General features: G+C 45.1%; 2 protein-coding genes across 4 annotated transcripts; both read right to left on the bottom strand.

Annotated features, from left to right (window-relative positions):
- Nucleotides 1–108: 108 nt before the first annotated feature.
- Nucleotides 109–6,347, bottom strand: LOC123442538 (receptor-like protein 7). The gene is made up of 2 exons (XM_045118607.1): nt 2,658–6,347; nt 109–2,234 (listed from the first exon to the last, which is right to left on the bottom strand). Exons 1-2 carry the CDS (start codon nt 4,402–4,404, stop codon nt 355–357), a joined length of 3,627 nt encoding a protein of 1,208 aa, XP_044974542.1. The 5' UTR covers nt 4,405–6,347; the 3' UTR covers nt 109–354.
- A 1,488-nt stretch (nt 6,348–7,835) lies between these two features.
- On the bottom strand, nt 7,836–23,166 carry LOC123442536 (probable serine/threonine-protein kinase PBL7). 3 transcript variants are annotated; one of them, XM_045118604.1, is made up of 14 exons: nt 22,730–23,166; nt 22,495–22,595; nt 22,264–22,394; nt 22,023–22,125; nt 21,826–21,927; nt 16,443–16,544; nt 11,338–11,450; nt 10,644–10,803; nt 10,270–10,540; nt 9,863–10,085; nt 9,639–9,762; nt 9,072–9,284; nt 8,638–8,991; nt 7,836–8,538 (listed from the first exon to the last, which is right to left on the bottom strand). In XM_045118604.1, the coding sequence occupies exons 1-14, from the start codon at nt 22,842–22,844 to the stop codon at nt 8,446–8,448; spliced, it is 2,205 nt and encodes a 734-aa protein (XP_044974539.1). In that variant the 5' UTR covers nt 22,845–23,166; the 3' UTR covers nt 7,836–8,445. The 3 variants fall into 3 exon arrangements, with proteins under 3 accessions (XP_044974539.1, XP_044974540.1, XP_044974541.1); XM_045118605.1 differs by having other exon boundaries at nt 22,023–22,116; nt 22,730–23,165; XM_045118606.1 differs by lacking the exons at nt 21,826–21,927; nt 22,023–22,125; nt 22,264–22,394; nt 22,495–22,595; nt 22,730–23,166 and adding an exon at nt 16,609–17,111.
- Nucleotides 23,167–23,844: the final 678 nt, after the last annotated feature.

Raw genomic sequence — 23,844 nt, 5'->3', positions numbered from 1 at the left:
CGAGGCGGTGTTTTGTCTGGTTAGGTTTTGTTCGGGGGCTAGAAGGAACCAAAAAATAGATCAGGGGGTAAAGTGAACCACGCACTTTGTTCAGGGGAGTAAAATGGACTTTTTTCAAACATATACATGATCACACTTTAAACTGAAGATAACAACAAACAGATACGGGAGAGAGATTACAAGATGTCCAGCCATCTAGCCATTAGCAGAGGCTTAATACATGAAAGCACAGCACAAAATATACTAGATAAAAGCCGACACTTACAATACTTCAGAAGCAACAACTGCAGCAGACGGATAAGCTCTCCTGCAGGACAGCAAGCTTGCACCTGGAAACAGACTTCGAAATTCAGATCAAGTCCTCAGAGCTCTTGCCAACTTAATAAACCATTTGCCGATTTGACCCCATGTCATGAGAATGGCAGCTGCAAATCCAACACCCAAGCCTAGCCCGACGAAGAGAAACAGGATGACGTCCACATCAGATGACTTCTCCACGAGTGCCATGCTTGGAGGAGTAAAATAAACGCTGCAGGGTTTGGAGAATGGCGGTCCACACAACCCCAAATTCCCTTCGAATGAATTACTTTCAAATGTGAGGAACTGGCGTGACTGCGGTATCTTCCCCACCAACCGGTTGTCGGACAAGTTCAGATTGGCCAGAAAGGTGAGATTTGTGAGTTCCTGTGGAATCTCCCCAGAAAGTTGGTTGCAAGACAGGTCTAGTGACTCCATATTAGTCACCCTACCAAGCTGGGTTGGAATTTTTCCCGTGAATCCATTGTGTGACATGTTCAGTACACGTAGTGAAACAAGTCGTCCAACTGACTCAGGAATATTACCTTCCAATCTATTATTTGAAAGATCAATTGTTGTTAAAGTGGTCAGGATCCTTCCAAATGTCACGTCAGACCCCTTGTAACTGATCTCGGTAGAATCTTGGTAGTATTCCACCATACCTTCTAAGTTTGTAGCACGGACAGTATCTCCAGAACCATTGAAGTTGGTCATCATTGATTTCAACTGACCAAACCATTCTGAATTCATTTTGCCGGAGAAGTTGTTCAAGGAAAGATCAAGAATTTGCAAGCTAGAGAAGTACCCTCCAGATTGGTGGTTCCAAATAACATTATCTATGGAACCATAGAATTGGTTAGATCTTAAGATAAGAACATATAGATTGGAAAGCTCCCCTAGCCAGGATGGGAAAGTATCAACTATTCGATTGTTTCCAATGTCAAGAACCTCCAAATAACTGCAGTTAGCAAGTCCCCTCGGAAGTTGTCCTTCAATATTGTTGTCATGTAAATCTATTGTCTGGAAAGCGCATTTGCTTGTAATATTGGATGACAACGTCCCTTCAAAGTGATTCTCTCTCAAATTTAATACGGCCCCTTCAGCATTTTCTATCAAACAGGACGGAATCGCCCCCCTAAAGTTGTTATATGATAGGTCAAGGACATTCAACATGGAATCGCAAATTGTTTCTGGTATATATCCATTTATACTATTGTTGGACATACTGAGATAGTTGGTGTGACTGAGATATAGAGTGAAGTTTGGAAGAACAGAAGAGAAAAAGTTGTGTGAATAATCCAAATATTCTGATGATGAGTTTGGAATAGGAAGTTTTCCTCGAAGCCTATTAGAACTAAGATCAAATACTTCCAGGTAATCACTGAATGGAAGAATATATGAAGTATGTTGCATACCGGTGAACATGTTGTGTGAAAGATTTAGTTGTAAAAGGCTATTGCTCCATCTCTCCCATATCAAATTTGGTATATCCCCAGTGATTTTGTTGCAAGAAAGGTCTAGATAAACCATTCTGTCAACATGTGTCAAAAAACTAGGAAATTTGGTTATATTGCAACATGCTAGTCCCAATTCGTCCAGTCCAAACAGAGAGGTAGACAGAGGGTTATTGCCTTCGTCAATTGTAACAGACAACTTATTATGTGAAAGATCCAAAGCGGTGAGCTTTCGTAACCTCCCAAATGATGAAAGATCCACTGAATCTACAAAGTTGTTCAAGTTGATTTCTAGACCAGACAACTCTGAAAGCTGAAAGAATGACTTGGGAAATTGTCCTGCCAATAAATTTCTGCTCAAAACCACGAACTGTAAGCATGAAGAGGGTGCGTCGAACTCTCCTATAGGACCAGAAAGTTGGTTTTGACCAAGATTCAAGTAGGATAATTTTGGAAGAGCGAAAAGTGGTGCCGGAATATGACCTGTAGAATGAGGGGAGGTTATTATTCTCCATGTGCACTTCGAATATGGGGTATATATACACAACCGAGAGCTCATGAAAACAATAATAAAAAATTGGCAAGCTTCTGTTTATCAATGAAATCTTATCATCCAAATTTAAAAATTGGTCTGGCCATCTGCCATTGTACCACCTTGACACATTAAAAACATGTGACGGGCCATGAGGTATCCTGTGGTTTCGAGTCATAAACACATAAACTAACAAAAATTGTTCCCCTCACTACCACTATGACACACTACCCACTACTTCCACCCAGATATGCAGATTTTCCTTAGTCATTCATTTTCTTGTGTCTAACCTTATTCCCTTTCAGTATGAGGTGGCTTCTTGAGAATGTCAAAAATAATAAAGCGATAATTTGAATTTCATACTATAATCTTACCGCTCATATGATTATGAAAGAGATCCAGTTTTGTCAGTCGAGTTAAATTGAGAAGTGAACCTGGTATCCTCCCAGAAATGTTCCCGACTTCAATAGTTAGCTGTGTCAATTCCTTGAGTTGCCCAATTGCATAAGGTATTGGCCCAGAAAGCTTACTAAACGAAATAACCATGCTTTTCAAATTAGTGAGGTTCCCAACTGCAGATGGTAAGGCCCCAGTAAAGTCACAACTGTAGATTGCCAATCTTCTTAAGTTTCTGAGATAGCCAATTGCAGCTGGAATTGCTCCGCAATAATCACAATTCACCATAAACAAGCTTCTTAAATTTGTGAGGTTGCCTATTGAGGATGTAACTGAACCATGCAATTTGCAGTCGTGCATACCAGATATTTCCAACTTTTGCAAGTTAATGAGATTGCCAATTTCAGACAGTATGGGCCTAGGGAGGTTGCAATCAAACATCCTCAAGCTTCGCAACGCCTTCAGGTTGCCAATGGAGGAAGGCGTTGTCCAAGAGAAGTCGCACCTATAGATATCCAAGCTCGCCAAGTTTCTGAGGTCTCCAATCCATGAAAAAATCGGTCCCAAATCATTTTGTGAGTCCATCAAATTAACTTTCAACTGGCATAAAGACCCAAGTACACCGAATGAAGAGAGAAAATCCATCGACAGAAATTTCCCGTCAATAGTTAACTCCCTCAACAGCTTCAAATCGCCAGAAGAACTTGGTTTAGCATAGGAGAAGTTGGTCCCCTCTAGCCTCAGAGTATGTAGAGAACTTGCATGGGGAAAGTTTGGCAAATGCCCCGAGAGATTCGGGTTTGAGGACAAATCTAGGACCCTTAATTTTTTTAGTTGAAAAAATCTTTGAGGGAACCAACCCTGAAGATTCATATGTGAAAGCTGAAGCTCACTTAGATTGGGAAAATCTGCAAAGAACTCTGGAATCGGACCAACATCATTGGATCCAAGGTTGATCGCAACAAGAGATTGGAGGCTTGAGAGAGAATGATGGATAGGGCCATTCAGCCCGCATCCGCTCAAGCTAAGAACCTGAAGATTAGGAACATATTTTGCTAGAGCTTTGCCCCAATCTTCACCGCTGCTAGACATTATCTGCAATTTATCAAGGTAGAGCTCTCTTAAATTGTTGAGGTTCCCTACTAGGGTCTCAAAATTGGGCTCCCAAAGATGATTAAAACTGTCAGCTGTAGAGATAGGATCATCGTCACTGAAAACTGTGTGACTTGAAAGATCCAAGGAGACAAGGTTAACGAGTTTGCTGATGCCAATAGGTATAGGGCCATCCAAGCCCGAATTGGAGAGGTTGAGATGGGTTAGCGAACTAAGCCTCTCAAATTTCTGATGCCAATAGATGTTGTAACTGTAGTCCCCCAAAGAGTTCATGCTAAGATCAAGGCGTTGAAGGGATCTGAGGCTGAAGAGCGCAGGGTCCAAGCCATAACTGTTCAAGCCATGCCCACTGAGGTCGAGTACAGTCACAAGACCAGAAGAAGCATCACAGCTAATGCCCTTCCAGATACAGCAATTGGTGCCGTTTTCCCATGACGGAAGGAGAGTGGCGGTGATTGCTGCAGCAGAAAAGGATTGCTTCAGTTGGAGAAGGGCTGCAGCCTGGTCTTGATGGCACCACAGGGTGAGGTTACCATTACTGTGAGCTCTGGAGGTGGCCAGTATGGGGAGTTGTACAAGAAAGAGTAGTAGCGCCCAGTGAATGGAAGCCATTAGTCTAACACGGTACTGAACCTACAGCATGAGCTCAGATGTCCAAATGGACGTAAGTATATGTAGTGGTACTGCAATAAGACAACAATCAGTGCAATGATCCAAAATAATTAGTGCGATGACATATCTTGTTATGGATATTAACTCAAGTTTTTAGCCCGGTCTTCCTAAAGTCGTCCACTTAATGCAACGGGCCTGGGAAAGCTCCAGTCAATGCAAGCACGAGTCTTGCTGCGTGCAAGACGGGTTAAACGTAACTGTGACTCTTGTAGAATTTTCCACTAGACAGGGACCAGAGGTGACCTCAGAGCCATATATTTGACCTTTTCTGGTTTGGAGGATGGATCTTGTTTCACTGTCAGAGTTGCACTCTATTGGGATTTGAGGGTACCATCGACCATGACCATCTAGTGTTGCAGGTTAATTGCAGCACCAGCACGCAACTGCGAGTGAAAATATCGTTGATGAATGATAACAATATTCAGTGATGAAGAAAGCTCCAGACTTATATTTTGGTGTGCCACAGGTCATATGGGAATAGTTACTCTTGAGTCTTCATACGCTTATCACTAGCCACACACAATATATGCGCCATCAGATGATTAATTGTGGAGACTGATAGTTTGACCGTTTCCAAGTCAAGTAGGCACCATCAGATAGTTAATGGTGGCCAAATGACCTGCTACCAAGTTTGTTCCAGCTAATGGTTATCTTTTATAACAGCTTCCATTGTCTTAAAAGAAAATTAAGTAGGCAACTATATACAAGTACCAAGGAGGTGAACTTAACAAAATCTGAACTTGCAGGTTACAAGCCATGAATTGAGCCAGGCTTAGTTCCTCAGTATATCTCTAGCTAAGCTAATTCATCTTCAACTCGAAGTTGAGTGGACTCTATAGACTGCATGTATTTCTCAGAAATTTTACAGCAGTAAGAACAGAAAACTCACCATGGTACCTTATGACGCTAACCAGCTATTTCTAGACATTTCAGAAAGACTTCTCCAAATCTCGTTGACTCTCCGTCAGATTTTCTGTTCAGGTACGCAACTGCCTCCCGAGCGCTCTTGGATTTCTTTGCGCAAAGATCATATGAACTAACAGGATCAGAGGATTCTTCTCTTGAGTTGGAGGCTGCAGTGTGTGTGCTAATATCTGGCAAATAAACTGCAGCCTGCACGCCACTATCAGTACATTGTTATTTCCAAGTATCTTTTGCGGACGAAAGAAAACTTATAACAATACATTTCTAGGGTTACTGAATTGGGGGGAAACAAGGGCACCAAAACTTGTGAGCTCCAACTATGTTGAATAAACAGGCACTGTTAGTACCAGAAATTCATGAATTTATTCATAATAGACACACTATCTCATTCCTATTAGCCGCAGAAAATAAGCAGAACAAAGCAGTAAATCTACTGGAAAGCTCCATCTTCCTGCAGTGGAACGAGGATACTTGCACAAGTCACAAGAATGCCATCAGCGGCTAAAGTGGGGCGAACGGGTCGACGGGAGGAGGCCTTGGAGGAGGGGCGCAGAGGGGGCCGTCACCGCGCCGAAGGTCGCGGACGCCGGACGGAGAATGACCCGCGGAAGAGCTCGGCGAGGGCTGCGCTGCGTCCAGCAGCCGCTCGCGAAGGAACCGCTCCATCGCCGGAGAAGAATGGGTCGCGCTAGAAGCTGCCGTCGCTGGCGTGTCAGCGGGACTGGACGGCGGGGTGGCCGTGGTGCTCCGGTAACCGGTGACGGTGGCGGCCGCCGCGAGCAAATTGGTTGGGGTTTCCGAACAAGGTTGGACGGTATGGGCCACAGTGGGCTTGGGCTTGGGCTAGTCCACATGAAAAATAAAAGCTAATGGGCTAATGGTACACAGTGCCAGTGAGTTTTAAGAAGAAGAAAACTCGGCCACTGCCAAGTCATTTTAAGGTCATGTAAACCCCTGTACCCCTTTAGAGCATCTCCAACAGGCGCGCTTCGCGTCGCGTCTAAAAAACAAGTTTGCCGCACGCTGGTCGCCTGGTTTGGCGCGTCGCGCAGCGCTGGCTCCAGCGGTAGCTTTAAAATACAGCGCGCGCGCTCCGTTCCAGCAGCGCGCAAAAATGCAGCTCGACGCGGAATTTTTTTCACCTTGGGGGCGTTTCGTCGAACACGTGGTGCGCGTCGGCCGCCGGCTCAACGAGTGAGCTCGCCGGCGCTTCGGTAGACTCCGCGCCCGTCCGCCGCCCTGCAACCTTCTTCTTTGCCTTCGAGCTGCCGGAGCCGTCCGTCGCCTTCTTCTTCGCGGATGTTTTTCCTTTCTTTGGCTCCGACGCATTGGGGAGTTTTGACGGTGCGACGGCGGCACGGGACAGCGCCGGCGCGACGCCACCCGTCGGCGTGGTCATCCGCGGCGGCAAGAAGAGGCTGCGCGCGAGGCCGACGGTCAGCGGAGCTCCGGCGGCGGCGCCAGCGCCAACGCCCGCCGCGCTAGGGTTTTCGGCGGCGGCGCCAGCGCCAACGCCCGCCGCGCTAGGGTTTTTGGTGGCTGCACAGCGGGGTCAACGGGGTGCCGGTGTGCGCGTCCATGGAGGCAGGGGCGCTGGCGCCGGCGCGCGCAGGAGCAAAGGAGGAAGAAAAGGGGCGAGTTCGCTCGCGCGCTCGAGTCTGCCGCGCGCGGAAGTGGACGCCCGAAATACACAGCGCGGGATGAGGCTATGGACAGCGCGTCCAACTCGTTTTAGCGCGCGCGCGGTTTTTGCGCGCCCGCTGAAGCTGTCCGCCGCGTTGCGCGCGTGCTATAATTGCCTTTTTTGCGGCGCGGCGCTAGTATAGCGCGGCTGTTGGAGATGCTCTTATACAACTACAAATTCAATCAACTTATTATGACACTGCCTTAGTCATTTTAAGGTCATGTAAACCCCTGTACCCCTTTACAATGGCTTCTTGAATCATTGTCCTAGTAAAGGTCTGTGTGATTGATACCTGGTTTGTCGAGGCTCGTGCCAGTTGATTCCTGCCTTCCTGGGCTGAGTGGGCTGGGGCATGTGAAATTTGTGTTTAGAATTTGTACATTTCTCTTATACTGGACAGGTTTACTCAAAAGCGAGGAGCAAAACGTCTTCGGAGCCAAAGTGAGACACTGATGAGCGAGGCTACCATTCTTGGTCTCTCATGGGCGTCACTTCTGTAGCATCGAGGGCATCTTGTATTCCTGGGACTTGCAAGGATCCTAGTACAAACCACGTACACACCGACATACGATAAAACTGAACAAATAGTAGAACGGTAGCTTTCGCAAAAAAAAAAAAAAAGTCAGGAAATAAAATTACAAACAAACCGAAGGAACCTCTGAGCTTGGCACCAACGCCCGCACCTGCCTCTGACACCACCACAATAGCCATAGAAGAAAAGAAAAATGACATGGATTGAACATGTATAAATGACATGGTTGTATTTGTCTTGCAAAACAATTTTATTTAATGCCCTGACCAACGATGATTTAGGGGTTAATCTCAGCAACAAAGAAACACTAGCCGAGCTAACTGATGGTTCAAATTTCAAAAGGCACACAAGGTCTGTGCTCTGTCTTCGTCATAAGTTTCTATGCTCACAGCAAAAAAAAAAAGGCAAAGCTGATGATTTGCCTCCAGATAGCCTGCAAATTATGCAGGACGTTCCTTTCGCGACGTCAACTCCGAGAAAGTACCCGACAAATCGCTGACGCATGTTCCTTCAGTTGCCAGACCGCGGGAGTTTGTACATGATCCACCAGGCACGGGCTGGCCTTCTCGGATGCTTGCCCATTCTGCGCTTTCTCCGAGACAACTCAGCATGTCATTCTTCACTGCCCCTCTGTCCAACAGTTCTGGCATGCCGCCCCTCTTCACAAACAAATGTTGCTCAAGATGTGCTCATCACTTGGTTCTTTGGTCAAACCTAGTAGTTATCTGTTCGGTCTTCCTCAGATGTGCTCATCACTTGGTTCTTTGGTCAAAACCGGTGTTCCAATGCGGTTCAGCAATCTCTTCTTTGAGGCTGGAGCTTTTCCCATCTAGCAACTCTGCTAAGGCTTGTACAGCTGCGGCTTTTTTTTGCTCCTTTTGTATTTTTTGCTTATCAGCCCCTGCCTCAGGGCTTTCTTCTCTTCCATATATTGCTATAAATAAACAACTTTAATTAGGTTGAGAATTGTTCAGGCCAGCCTTTTGCACGACGTATCTTTAGCGCTGCGTTAAAATGCAACCGTCAAACTCACATTATCGACCACTTTTGACTCTTCATCGAACATATCTTCGGTGACGTTCTCAGTCGTGAGATCCTGATTCACCAGTGTGCACCGCACGACGAACTCGTCCTTATACATCATACGATGCGGTGCCATCTTCTGTGCTTGAAATGTTATGGTGACATTGATCTTGGACTGGGGTGGTACAATTCCTTTGCTCGGCTCTATGAGGTACTGTACACTTGACGTTTGGACGTAGAAGGCAATGTAATCATCCCTCGGGTTACTTAGTTGAAGTAAGCATAGTATCTGCTTGCCTGCCTCGAAAGGGAAATGCAGCTCCAGCGGATCTATGTCAAGCAGCTCCCAAGGGTAAGGGCTTATCTGCAAGAAAAGATTGGGGACTCTCATAAATACTCGTCTAAGCAAATAGAACAGACAAGCAAATGAGCCTAGTATCTTACCATGCTAAATGTAGATTCATTAGCATCATCGTCGTGCCCACTTGTACAGTCCAATTCATCGAGCTGGCGGATTATATCCAATATATAAGGTCGTTCTTTGGGGTCATGTGACACGCAGCGTGCTGCAATTTCTATGCATCCAGTAACTTGTTGGTATCCCAATGGTGGATACTTGGCTGATCTATTCCACCTATGCCTCCATCTTCTTAGTACCTATCATTTATATAAATGATTTCTAATCATGCTAAAATATTCGGCTAAATAATATGCATACCTTGCGAAAAGCACACAAACTACAATGGCTCTCAAATATCAAATTTATACTTCAAACCAAACAAGGACAACAGGACAGTAGCAAACTCAATGACCCTGTCCTAAAAAAAATTCCTCAAGGGGCCTATTTGGTCCACTTGTAACCACAAACTATATTTTCAAACTGAAGGACCTACTTAAGAAAATTGAAGGGGCCAATTAGTCTTATTTAAAATTCAGTATTTAAAAATAACTAAAATCCAGAGTCGGTGGAAACATGGAAAATCTGAAATTCCCAGTTAAAATTATTCTTACATTTTCAATGTCAGGATCTTCCTTACGTCCAGTTACAAGATCTATAATTATAACACCCAGACTAAATATGTCTGACTTGAAAGACAACTGGCCGCGGTGCAAGTATTCCGGAGCACAATATCCTCTGCATGAAATCGTGCCAGTTGGATGCATTAGGGACAAAAACAAGACACTGGGCTCTAAATATCTTCCAGAAATGATTGGTATCTACATGTGTAACTTACAGTGACATATGACATCGTCTAGTAACAGCTTGTGATATTCCATCAAGATGTTTTGATATACCAAAGTCTGTAATTTTTGGTACCATGAGATCATCCATCAGTATATTGTCAGGTTTAAGATCCATGTGAACAATATCCTTTTCCTTGTGAAGATATTGTAGACCATCACAAATTCCCTTTATAGTTTGATAACGTATATGCCATTCAAGTCCACTTAATTCATCTGCAGGTTGAAAATAAGTATTAGGGAAGATGGAATCTTTGACCTTTGATTTATGCATGTAAAAATGGATAGATCAGTTCTTTTTGTCCAGTCTGTTTCTTATCATTAATCGACACTTGCAGAAGCAAAAAAGAGGATGATCAAATAAAGAAAAAAAACTGAATCATATGCAACATTGTTGTACCAGTAAGATGATTGCTAAGGCTTCCTTTACTGATATACTCAAAACAGAGCAATCTTTCTCTAATCTCCGGATACAAATACTTCCCACATTTTCCTGAACCGTCCACTTTAATGGCAATATTCTCTGTATTAGCACAGTAACCTAGAAACCGTATTATATTTTTGTGCTTGACACTCATTAGAAAATTAGTCTCACGATAAAACAGCTCATCATCGATTGTCTGGCTGTTCAAGAGTTTCTTCACAGCAACATACCCGTTTTGAAGAACTCCCTGATTAACTTGTCATGTTAGCACAACCATTAGCTCTTAGATCAAAATTAGCTCTACTATGAGAAAAACAATATAGAATGAAGGTTTTTATAGTTAAATTTACCTTATAAACGACTCCAAATCCACCTTGACCAATTTTTCGCTCATCAGCAAAAATTTTGGTAATGTCCTGTAACAGTGATAGTGGTATACTTATTGGCTCCGCACTTCCGTCATGTATTATTGGATCCAGTACATTAGGTATCCCACATTTTATATCCGTCCTAATCAAAACAAGCATGCGCTTTCTAAATCAGACCAATTTGAGTAGTTTGTTTGTAAACTAGAGCAAGTTCCATTTGAATCAAAGTATTTGAACTAGGACATTTAAGCAGTAAGATGAATGTAGAAACTCTAGGGAGTCTATTATCAAGAACACATGGTTCAGCCGAAAAGAAGGTAAACTATTGTAGGAGTAACAATTTTGTAGGAAATACTATGATACAAGCCAAAGGCAGAACAAAACTCAACTGCTAGGAAGAGAAGTCTTGTGACTATAAATGTTCGTTTATGATGGAAAACTGTATGAGAAGCTCTAATGGCATCAATACAAAAATATTTACAGCAGACATAAAAAGCGGGAAAGAGTCAAGGCTCAGAGAGAAAAGAAGAGGAAAGCCACATTTTACACGTGGATCATAACTGAAACTGCTAACCAAGCATAATGTGACTGGAAATTGACCTGGCATTAGGGTGCATTTGCAGAGTTACTATAAATCACATAATTGCAATATAGAACGGATGTGAGTGCTGGATACCTGGCTCTGAAAACATCATTTGACACTATACAGTCTGATGTTGAAGAATCATTTGACCCTTCACCCTCAGATATCTCTCGAGTCTTCGTATCAAAAAAATAGGTCCAACTAGCCTGCATTATTTGTTGTGTTCAATACATCTTTTGTTAAGAAAGGTTAAAAAAAAAGTGTATTCCAGTACACCTTATAGAATATAATGCTTAGAGATCTTAAAAAAAGCCCATGGCTCCACCAGCTAAGGGGAAGGTGCCAAGTCGGCAAGATAAGAATCCAGAGATATGCTTTACACTCTTTATCTTAGAAAGATATGGTTTAGTGTCGACATTGACAGTTCCTTGATTTTGTTCCCTTCAGCCTCAAGTCCTTTGGTGTATAAGCAGGCTATATAATGCCAGGACATCACCATGCGTAAACAAGCAGAAATAACCAAGCACCCTTACTCGCTCCCTCTAATTTCTCTACAAGGTGTTGCACTTTGGCAGCTACACGACATGACAAGATGGGAGAATAAACCCCTCCCTACTGGCCCCTTCTATCAACCATCCCTACAACCTATAATCAAATTCACCAGCCAAAAATTCCCAAGGTTGTGACTAATGACAGTAACCCCATCGATTATGTCTTCAATCGTTCTTGATCTCATTCATGGCAGTGTGACAATGTTGAAGGTTGAATTGGTTGTGCCCCACCTTGGGCACCAACCTTTCAGGTGATGGAAAAGAGATAGATTACGGAAATATTGAGCAAAGTACCCTTCTAAGCTACGGAGATCAGTTGTAATCCTTGCCACTGAGTTTGCATCAACACTACAAGGCATGTAGCATGAAACACCCACACTGCCATTATTCTCTTGACAGGAGCATAATTATTTCTGTGATGGAAATCATAATACCACATGCTATATGATAAATATAGTAAAACACAGTGGAAAATCATAATCATAAAACCAACAAATATTATAAGCAACTTTTTGGGGCTCCCGAGGACAATTGTGTGTCTATGGATGAGTAGATGGTTGGAGATATTCCTCAGCCCGGGACAGAAGAGAATGAGACATTGACCGCACCATTCACAGAGAAAGAGGTGTTTGAGGCTATACCACGAATGAAAAATAATAAGGCTCCACGTCCAGATGGATTACCGGCTGAGTTCTATAAAATATGTTGGCCCATTATTAAAGGTGACTTACTTCCTATGTTTGATGATTTGTTTAATGGCCACATGCAGCTTTTTTACCTAAACTTTGGGACAATTACGTTTTGCCAAAGGAGGGACGGTGCGCATTGAACAATTCCGTCCTATTTGCCTGCTTAATCTGAGTTTCAAAATATTTACGAAGGTATGGACAAATAGATTGACTCAGATTGCACATGTGATGCAGCCTAGTCACATGGCTTTCGTACCAGGCAGAAACATACTAGAGGGTGTGGTTATCCTTAATGAAACACTTCATAAAATTCACTTGAAGAAACTAGATGGTATTATCTTCAAGGTGGATTTCGAGAAAGCATATGATAAAGTTAAATGACCGTTCCTTCAACAAGCCTTGCGTATGAAGGGATTTGATGGCTTGTGGAGGAAGCATGTTCAATCGTTTGTACCAAAAGGTAGCGTTGGAATTGAAGTTAATGATGATATTGGTCATTAGTTCCAAACGCACAAAGGTCTTCGGCAGGGAGACCCCTTGTCCCCTATCATATTTAATGTGGTTGCAGACATGTTGGCAATTCTCATATGAAGGGCTAAAGAGGAAGGCCAGGTAGGAGGACTAGTGGCTTTTTTTGTCTCAACGAGGACATATGCGGTAATGCCCCTCGCGTTGCTCCCGCGGGCGACCGAGAGGGCAACCCTAGCCGCCGGCGCCTTGATCCCCTGCCTCCCCCTCTCCTCCCTTCGTCGCCGCTGCTGGCGGAGGCGGGGCCTCTTCTCCCCTTTGTGCAGGGACTCGGCACGGGCCGATGACCTTCGACAGTGTGGCGCAGCGCTGGTTCGGGCGTGGCGGCGCGTGGGCTCGCTCGGCGGCGGCGCTGCGGTACCTTGTCCCATGCATGGAGGGCTGGACTTGGGCGGGGCTTCGACCTGTGGGCTGGCGCTCGGCGGTGGCTTGTCCCAGATCTGGCCGGGTGCGCGCCTGGTGCGGATCACGTCGGTCGGCAGCCTGATCTGGATCCCGTCTGCCGACGGCCTGATCTGGATCCAGGCTGCGCGCGGCGAGGGCGGCTACTAGGGTCCGGCTTCGGGATCTCAGCGTTTGCAGATGGTCTTCTCGTCGCAGGCGTGCGCCGGTGATACTCGGGCAGCGGCGGTTCCGGCGGCGGCGCTACCTCGGGCGACGTTGCTCCGGATGGTGAGGAGGCGGTGGCCCGGCTACTTGGCTGCGGGTTGGCGCGACAGTTGGCGGCGACGCCCTCCCGACCCAGATCTGGGCCCTTTGGGGCCCCATCTGGGTCTAGGCGGGCATAGCTCGGCTCTTCCCGCGATGACTCCAATGGCCGAAGGTGTGGCTCGTGCGATGGGTTGCGAAGGCGGCGATGCACCCACTGCAGCGCGGCAACGGGAGCTTCACGAGCCATTAAGACCTCGGTCGGGCTATCGTGCCTACGGTGCTCCCCTTGCTGCGTCTGGTCGGTGACCGTCAAGAGCCGTGGAGGTTGTCCCCTCGCGTGTGATTGCTGACTCTGCCGCTCCTGGTTCCTGACTACTTACTCTCAGCCCCGTCGGTCTCGCTTCGATCTACATGGTGAGACGGCGGTGGTTTCTCCTAAACCATGGTGGCGCATGTTGGTGGGCGGCAAGTTTGGTGGAGCACGACGGATCGATCGGGGTGGGGTTGTGTGGCGGACGGGAGAAATTCTTGTCAAGCGTGGCTGGCACTGACGCGGCGACGCCCGTGGGCGCCGTCGTTCCTTCCTGAAGGGCGTCGGGGATCCCACTTACTCACGCCCCACTACGTACAAGGGAAACCCTAGGAGCAATCCGGGCAGCAGCGTCACCATCGTCGCTTTCCTTCCTGAAGGTGTTGCTTGTTACGCGGTGGTCCAAAGTGTTAGGAGCGCGGTAGATATGTTCGGAGGGCGTAGCTGTGCGGGATCATCATCGTTTTCGTCAATCCGACTTTGATGTCATTCTTTTCTTTTAATTTCTCTTTTATTTCTTTTGGGCATACCTGTGTTGTCTGCCCCGGCAGTGGGATCTTGGTTGTATCTGATGGTTGCTATACATATATAGCGGGGCGAAAGCCTATTTCGAGAGGTAGGAGGACTAGTTCCACATCTAATGGATGGTGGTGTGTCCATATTACAATACACCGATGACACTATTTTGTTTATGGAACATGTTTTAGCAAAGGCTAGAAATATGAAACTTATCCTTTGCTTATTCGAACAGTTGTCGGGTTTGAAAATTAATTTTTACAAAAGTGAATTGTTCTGTTTTGGGAAAGCCAAAGATGAGCAAGGCGCTTATAAACAACTGTTCGGTTGTGAATTGGGAAGACTACCTTTCAGTTACCTAGGCATATCTAATTAACAAACATAGAGTGGAAGTGTATTAAGGATCGGTTTGAAAAAAACTAAGCTGCTGGAGGGTAAACTTTTGTCTTATGGAGGAAGGCTAATATTGATTAATTAGGTTCTTACGAGTATGTCTATGTTCCTTATGTCCTTCTTTGAGATACCGGTAGGGATACGCAAAAAGGTTGGACTTTTATCGATCCCGCTTCTTTTAGCGGAGTGATGAAGTTAAGAAAAAGTACAGACTCATTAGATGGGATATTATTTGTAGGCCCAAGGACCAGGGAGGTCTAGGAATTGAGAATTTAGAGGTAAAAAACAGATGTCTGCTCAATAAATGGTTGTTCAGACTATCTGTGAAGACAGAAGTCATATGGGTACACATTTTACGAAAAGTATTTACAATCTAAGACCTTGGCCCAAGTCAGAGTCAGACCCAATGATTCTCCCTTTTGAAAAGGTTTGATGAGAATGAAATCATCTTTTTTTATAGAACTAAATTTATTATTGAAAATGGTGAGTCGACGAGATTCTGGGAGGATACGTGATTGGGGAGATGCCTCTATACATCTCTCTATAATATTGTGCAACATAAGGAGGCGTACTTTGCCATAATTCTACAGTCTAATCCTCTAAATATTCAATTCCGACGAGCGTTGGTGGGTCATTGCTGGGAAGCTTGGTTACACTTAGTCAGAAGACTCATCGATGTATAGTTACCGAACGAGTCTGATAGGCTTCATTAGAAGCTAACCTCAAATGGCATCTTCTCAGTGAAATCGATGTATTTAAACCTTATTGATACTGGACTATCCCCAACTCGATTCATATTTGAAAGGTCAAAGTACCCTTACGAATCAAAGTCTTCATGTGATTTGTTCACAAGGAGGTGATTCTTACTAAGGATAATTTGGCAAAGCGTAATTGGGAGGGAAGTAAACGATGTAGCTTTTGTGACCATGATGAAACTATCAAACACTTTTTTCTCCAATATCTGTTAGCAAAAAAAATTGTGGCAAACAATTTGTATAGCCTTTAATATCATTCCTCCGGATAGCATTGACACGTTGTTTGGGATGTGGCTAAATGGAGTTGACATAATCACTGCGAGCCACGTTCGTATAGGAGTATGTGCTTTACTTTGGGTTATATGAAACTGTAGGAATGACATGGCTTTTAACAGACAAACATGTATAAACTTTTTTGTAGCTACTTTACAGGTCATCAGCGTTGATCCGTATATGGTCGTTACTCACTCCTGTAAAAACCAAGAAACCTTTGGTTACTGGGTCTCCCCGATGAGAGATGCTAACTCGGAATATCTACAACCGGTTTGGATGGCGATCCAATAATAGAATAGATGGTTAGGCATCGAGTCCTATATTCGCCGGTTGTGGCATTTGTTTCTTATGGATTAATTTACAGCTCCTTACGAGCTTCTTCGGAACCGCACACTATTTTAGTGCTTTATTAATAAAGGGGTTGCATGCATCGTATTGATGCAGAGGCTGAAGGTGATCCTTCTTTTCTAAAAAAACTGCTTATATCTAAAGTATGGTGGCATTTGCAATGAGACTTGGGATAGACGAAAACCTCCGGATGTTGCACACCATTATTTTTAGGATCAACCAGCTGCATATTGTTAGGAGCAGACACTTCTCTGTTCTCCTCAATTAGGTGGTGCATTTCCAAAACCTGTGTAACATACAAAATTAAAAATATGTTATTTTACATTGAACAAATAAATCAAAGACAGTACCTCCCATGTTGTAAGATGTTGAAGAATCATTCGAACCTTCAGCATCAGATATCTCGTCTTGAGTGTCCATATTAAAAAAACTAGTCCATATGTTCTTGCATTAACTATTGTGTTCACTACATCTTTTGTCATGGAATGTAAAGAAAAAATCCAGAACGTCCTATAGAATATAATGGTACATATCTTAAAAAGAAGCCCATGGCCGAACCAGCTCACGGGGGAGGCACCAGTTTGTCACAATAAGAATCTAGAGATATGCTTAACTCTATCTTAGAAAGATATGATTTAATTTCAATATTCATAGTTCCTTGATTTTCAAGTTAGTTCCTTTTGTTAGGAATACGCAACTTGTATTCTCATGAGGCCATAGGTCAATATATATACATGTACAGGTGCGGAAAATATGCAGAAAACCTTTTATACAATGGGATAAATACAAAAGGCTATATGGCTATATATATAGTACTCTAACACACCCTCAAACTCAGGATGGATAAACAACACTGAGATAGGAGATATAGAAGCCAACTATAACTCTAGTCTGGGCCTTTGTAAAAAAAATTCGTCAATTATGACTCGGAAGACACATACTAAAGAGCAATAACCTGATCTTGCACACGAGCACCTACATGAAAGCATCAACATCAATATGCTTGATGACCTCATGCTTCACAGGGTCACGCACAATACTAATATACTAGTAGCACGTGTACTGCCAGACAATAGAAGAGTAGGTGCACACAATAGAAGAGTAGGTGCAGCGACAGAAACATCAAAGTCCTGAAGTAACCATCGTAACCAAGTCACCTCTGCCGTCACAAGAGCCATATACGCAACTCAGCCTCTGCACTCAAATGGGAATTGCAGTCGGTTTCTTCATCTTTCAGGCAATGAGAGAACCACCAAGAAAAAACACAGTAAGCAGAAAGTGAACAACGACCGAAGGGATCACTAGCCCATGTAGCATCTGAATAGGCCTGAAACTGTAATGAACTACAGCGAGGAAATAACAAAAGGTGAGAGATCGTGCCATGAAGATATCGGAGAACACGAAGAAGGTGATTGAAGTGAATCGAAGTGGGAGCAGAGACGATCTGACTTAGAACATGGACTTTATAAGAGATATTCAGACAAGTGACAAGTAGATAGACAAAACTACCACAAGATGATGGTAACGCGTCAGAACAGACAAGGGGTCACCATCAATATCACAGTTGTGAACACTGAGCTCCGTGGGAGTCTCAATAGTGCCGTCATTAGTAAGAGCAACACGAGCAAGAAGATCATGGATATACTTTTCCTCGGAAATAAAAAAGACATCAGAGGTAGAAGAGACCTCGATCCCAAGAAAGTAGCGAAGGGGGCCACGACCAGACATAAGAAACTGCTCATTAACACGTGCCTTCAGAAAGGCAATATACTAGGGGTCGTCACCAGGGATGATCATGTCATGAACATATAGAAGAAGAGTCCGACCACGAGATGGAAAGTGGACAAACAACACCGGATCATGAGCACTCGCTGAAAAGCCAACGACAGTCACCACAGAGGCAAAACGCTTGAACCAGGCGCGAGGGGCTTGCTTAAGGTCATAGAGAGAGAGCAATGAAGATGGCAGACCATGAGGTACATAATACCCATGTGATGGCTGCATGTAAACCTTCTAAGAGCATGGTTAATAGTATAGCCAACTGCTAGCTATAAGCCATCTTATAGCCCATCTTATAGCTATCTTGTACAATAGTTAGCTATAGAAGAGTACACTTTTATCATATATGGCCCATCTTTCATTCTCACAAAGCACCTAGGAGCACGTGCTAGAGCCGGCTCTTCACGAAGAGCCCGCTTCCCTTCTCTCTCCTCTTCTCTCTCATCCAACTCAGCAAAAATATAGTATTTTAATTCTTACAGCCTGCTGACTGTACCTTATTGTACTTGCTCTAATGCAGCTCAACATTAAGAAAAGCATTCTTAACATCAAACTGAGATACAAGCCAGTGGCGAACAGAGGCCACAACAAGAAGTGCGAACAGTGGTCATGGGCCACAGGAGCAAAAGTCTCATCATAATCACGGTCATGCTCCTACTGAAAGCCATGAGCCACAAGACGAGCTTTGTAACGTTCAAGAGAATTATCGGAGCAAGTCTTAACCTTGTAGACCCACTTATAAGTGATTGGACGAATACCAAGAGGAAGAGAAATAAGATCCCATGTGCCAGTGCGCTCAAGAGTAGCAAGCTCTTTTGCCATCACAAAGTGCCATTCGGAATGAACAATAGCTTGACAATAAGAAGTCGGCTCAAGAACAACAACACTAGCGCTTGGAAAACCAAGGTGATCAACAAGCGGAAGCGAACGAGGACGCAAGCCATAACTAGGCTAAGACGAGGAAGATGGCACATCAATAGATGCATCCACAACACGTGGACAAGTATAATACTACGGAAAAGATGGCTGAAGTAGTTGAATATCAGCACCGGGAGAGGAGCAACCGCCAACACCGAGGGAAGTCGCTAGATGTGTCGATGTAGCACGATCAGTAGCGTCCGCAAAGGCGGGTGGAGGAGATGAGGTTGTATGCAGGCAAGCACCAAGGGAAGACGTGTGCGCGAGGCGTAGTGGCCAGAGCCATATGAACTAGCACTGGGGTGAAAGTCGCGCGAAGAATCGATGTGGAACGACAATCACCATGTGTGGAGCCCGAGAGGGGAGTCGCAGAAGAGCAGCCACAACGATAGTCTATAGAGAACGGTGTAGAAGGACCATTACCATCTATGGAAGTCGCCTCAGAGGGCGGCTGCACAAACGGATGAACACCAAGCACCGATAAAAGGCTCATGCAAGACAACATGGCAGGGGTTGCCCCTCGCCGCCGTGACTTTGAGGGACTTTGGGAGTTAGATTGGCTTCGTATTGTTTCCTTTGCCACATCGTCGCCAGTCCGTCTATGTCACACCGGCTACCGACTCTTTCCAACAGTGGCATCACCGTTTGGGTCATGTTTGTGGCTCTCATTTGTCGTCTTTAGTTCGTTGACGCCTTATGCGGTTTATCTCAAGAGATGTCTATTTAGAGTGTCAGGGTTGCCTCTTGTTAAAAAAATTCAGTTACCTTATTATACTAGTGAGTCAATATCTCAACATCCTTTCGATTTAATCATTCCACTGTATGGGGTCGACCTCCCTTAGCTTCAAAAGGTGGGGGGCATCGATACTATATTATTTTACACATAATTTCTCTCTCTACACTTGGCTATACTTCATTTCTTCTCAAAGTAAGGTTCTCTCTCTAGATAAGCATTTTGCCGCCATGGTCCGCACTGATTTTTCTACTCCTATTCGTGTGTTTCATGTCAAATTTGCTGGAGAGTATACTCCCAACATGTTACACGGATTCCTTGCTGAGCGATGTACTCTTGCTCAGTTCTCATGTCATGGTGCTCATGCTCAGAATAGTATGGAGAGCGCAAGCATCACATCTTCTTGAGACAACTTATGATTGATGCTTCGCTTCCCCCTCATATTTTGCAGTTGTTTCCAACTCCGCCTATCTCATGAACCTTCAGCCTTCCTTCGGACTCTTGGGTGACATTCCTCTCGAGGATCTTTTTGGTTGTTCACCTAATTATTCCACCCTTCACGTGTTTTGTTGTGTTTGCTATGTTCTCCTTGCCTTCAGCGAACGCACCAAACTAACTGCTCAACCGGTTGAGTGCGTATATTTGTTGGGATCCGGTCCTCGGATGCATATTTCTTGGGATGTGACTTTTGATCATTTGTGTCCCTTTCCATCTTCCTTGGCCTCTTCAGTGGAGGATATCTATTTCCTCACTTTTCCCGCCATGCATGTCACTCTGGTTGAGCCATTTTCCATTCATGCCACTGCTCATGCTCATTCAACTACTGCAAATTTGATGTTGTCATCTCCTACGGTTCCCCCTCTCATGTGTCACATGATTGTGCACTTTGTCTCCTGTGGTTTCCCCTCCCCCATCACCTGAGTCTATTTCAATGATTCCACATCATATTCTCCCCTTCTTTCCTCACCATTATACTCGTCGTCCACGTGTTGTGGATGAGCCTACTAATGATCCATCTACTTCTGATGCGCTATCTTCCTCGCCTCATCCTACTTATCATTTTCATGCTCGCTCTCACCCCGCCATCGGCCGCTATGATTTTTCTGGTGGCTGTTTTCGAGCCAAGCTCTTATCATGATGTTGTTCATCCGGAATGGCACCATGTGACGACAGAGGATATTGCCCCTCTTGAGCGTATCGACACGTGGGATATTGTTTCTCTTCCACCCTGTGTTCATCCCATCACTTGTAAGTGAGTCTAAAAGGTTAAGACTTACTCTAATGGTTCTAATGAGCGCTACAAAGCTTGTCTTGTGGTCCGTGGCTGTCAAAAGAAGCATGGTCGTGACTATGATGAGACTTATGCTCTTGTGGCCCACATGACCACCGTTTGCACACCTCTTGTTGTCGCTTTTAGTTGGCACTGGTCTGTCTCTCAGCTTGATGTCAATAATATCTTTATTAATTGTGAGTTAAGTTAAGAGGTATCTCCTCTGGAGTTAGTGTATTTCAAAAATTGCCCCGATGGGCCTGCATTAATCATTGTGTTCACGGCATCTTCTATCATGAAAGGGTAACAAAAATCCAATACTCCCTATAAATATAGTGCTTACATATCTTAAAAGAAGCCATCGCTGAACCAGCCCAGGGAGGAGGGGCCAGTTCGCCAAGATAAGAATCCAGAGTTATCACTCTATCTTAGAAAGATATGATTTAGTTTCCATATTGATAGTTCCTTGATTAAGTTGTCTCTCCATCCATATAACCTATGATCCAATTCACCATTCCAAAGTTTCCAAGGTTGTGACTCGTGACAGTGCCCCCATCAATTGTCCCTTCCATCATTCTTGGTCTTATTCATGGCCGTATCATGGTGTTGAAGGTTGAACTGGTTGTACCCTACCTTGGGTACCAACCTTCACGGGAGAGATCAAAGGACATATTGAGCAAACTACCATTCTAAGCTAAAGAGAATCATTGTAATCCTCCCCACTGATTATTTCAGTGACAGCAATCATAATACCATGTGTTATATAAAAGATATAGTAAAACAAACTGAGAAATCATAATCATAAAACCAATTGTTTGCTTCTAAGCTAAGGTGGTATTCACATTGAAACTTGAGATAGATGAAAACCTCTGGATGTTGCAGACCAGTTCTTTCAGGATCGTGCCGCAGAATACTGTCAAGAGCATACCGTTCATTCTTTTCCTCAATTTTCATGCACGTTTCTAAAGTCTGCAACATACAGAATTAAAAGCATGTCATTCCACCATGATCAGAGGAACCAAATAATAGTATCTCCAAAAAAACTGCAATCCACAATTGCATACCGCCTCATCAAGTTCAGCATGTACGGACAAAGCGGTGGATCTCAAGGCGTCAAACAAGACATGCGCGATCTGATACAATTTAGCGAGCTCTTCACTGAGCAAACTGAACAACAGAGACATTGTCATCAAAGAGGAGCAAAACAACCAAGTAGTCATCGTTCCTACTTGATTGCCCATCAAGATAGTAAAAGGTTGCTAACGTAACACAAGTAGGCTCAAGAAATGCCTCTGGCAGTCTTACCGGTCAGCTTTGTCAACTGCGTCTACATTCTGAAACGTCTTGATGAACTTTTCATAGTAATAAAGGTAAAACTGCTCTATCTCTCGGACGTCACTATGCTCCCTCCTCCACTTCAATGTCAACATGTTCTCCTGAATCAGGGTGGGGAGTGGGGGACACAGAATCCCACAAGTTAATTAAAAGCTTGTATCACAATTCACATCGAGGGAGAGAAAAGAAAAACAGAATTACCCTCTCTAGAGTTTGCAGAAGCAAGGTCTTGAACTGATGAACTCCAGCGCCGCTGGAGGTCGGGTCCAGCCGATGCGCATACTCGGACACGTACAAGCGACCTGAATACACCAAAAATGCAAAATAAGCTGCGATTGCTAAAAATCACTGTGGGATCGGAAGATTTCTTTTTTCGTGTGTGTGTGTGTGTGTGGGGGGGGGGGGGGGGGGGGGGGTGGGGGGGGGCTCTGCTTACAGAGGTAGGCGACGCGGAAGTTGCCGGGCTCGACCTCCTTGGCCACACGCAGGATGGGCAGGAGGTCGACGAGCGATGGGGGCACTGCCTGTGCGTTGAAGATGGAATCCGCCATGTTCTCCACCGGCTGCGTCTGGTGCAGCCGCCTCGGCGCCCCCCACCCGTTGACGACCGCACCAGCAACGCCAGCTCAGCTCTCCTTCCGACACCCGGCCACGGAAGCGATCGAGAAGCGTGGCGCGACTTTGTGTTACGATCCCCGACCAGCTCTACTCAGATCAGCAAGGTTTACAGAGTATCTGGGGAGATTTGGCGGAGGAAGGAGAAGGGGATCGAGATGAAGAAGACAGCAGAGAGGATACAGTTCATCTGTTCACGCGCACTGGACACCGCACGTGCTCTCCTCACTAAATATCCTTGCTGGTCAAAGCGAAGTAGCTGGGTCGAATTTATGATTGCTTCTTCTTGCACTTGGGTCCTGGATTGCCTTCTCCCTCTTGCTTGAGTCGCCAGAAACTACTCAATGGTGTAGACTGCTCCTCGTCCTTCTCGATGGTGCAGTCCGACGCTAGACTAAACCACACGCTAGACTACGCCTCGTCTTTCTCAATGGTGTAGTCCGACGACGTAAACGCCTAGAGCCTATGAGGATCTTCATGGTTCCAGGTCGACGCCATCGGGTTGTCCATGTGGGCTTCCGCCAATTCCTTTCGCGCAAGCTTGTTTGCCGGTGCACGGCTCGCTCCGCCCTCCTGTTCGTCCAGAACTGGTTCTCCGTGGCGACATCGTGCAGGAAGCGCTCACGCCACGCCGTCATGGCGTTCTCGTCCTCCTCGGCGATGAAGAGGCGGCGATCCCGCTTCCGCTGGATGCGGCGATCTCGTCGGTGATTAGACGTGGGAGAAGCGCAAGATCCTACGCCTGATGGCGCGTCCACACGTTGGAGAAGTTCATCTTCGCACGAGGCCACCCAAGGTGCCACACCATCGTATCGTACACGCGGGTGGTCTCGTGCGCGGTTTTAAAGGTTTTGAGCCCAAGGCGTGTACCGCCGGAGTGGATCTCCACATAATACACGCCAGAGGTGCGGAGGCGGATGCCACTGTAACCCGAAC

This window comes from Hordeum vulgare, chromosome 3H (genome assembly GCF_904849725.1).
Source record: "Hordeum vulgare subsp. vulgare chromosome 3H, MorexV3_pseudomolecules_assembly, whole genome shotgun sequence".
Lineage (NCBI taxonomy): Eukaryota > Viridiplantae > Streptophyta > Magnoliopsida > Poales > Poaceae > Hordeum > Hordeum vulgare.
This window is presented reverse-complemented; position numbering and strand designations above follow the sequence as displayed.

Bases quoted from the DNA above. Each gene is read 5' to 3' on its own strand.
- LOC123442538 (XM_045118607.1), bottom strand. From the start codon at position 4,404: ATGGCTTCCATTCACTGGGCGCTACTACTCTTTCTTGTACAACTCCCC. The intron at 2,235-2,657 runs GTAAGATTATAG...CTCATTCTACAG, and splicing joins CTTTCATAATCATATGAGCG to GTCATATTCCGGCACCACTT.
- LOC123442536 (XM_045118604.1), bottom strand. From the start codon at position 22,844: ATGGCGGATTCCATCTTCAACGCACAGGCAGTGCCCCCATCGCTCGTC. The intron at 10,804-11,337 runs GTATCCAGCACT...TGTTTTGATTAG, and splicing joins AATGATGTTTTCAGAGCCAG to GACGGATATAAAATGTGGGA. The intron at 8,992-9,071 runs GTAAGATACTAG...CTTTTCTTGCAG, and splicing joins ATGAATCTACATTTAGCATG to ATAAGCCCTTACCCTTGGGA.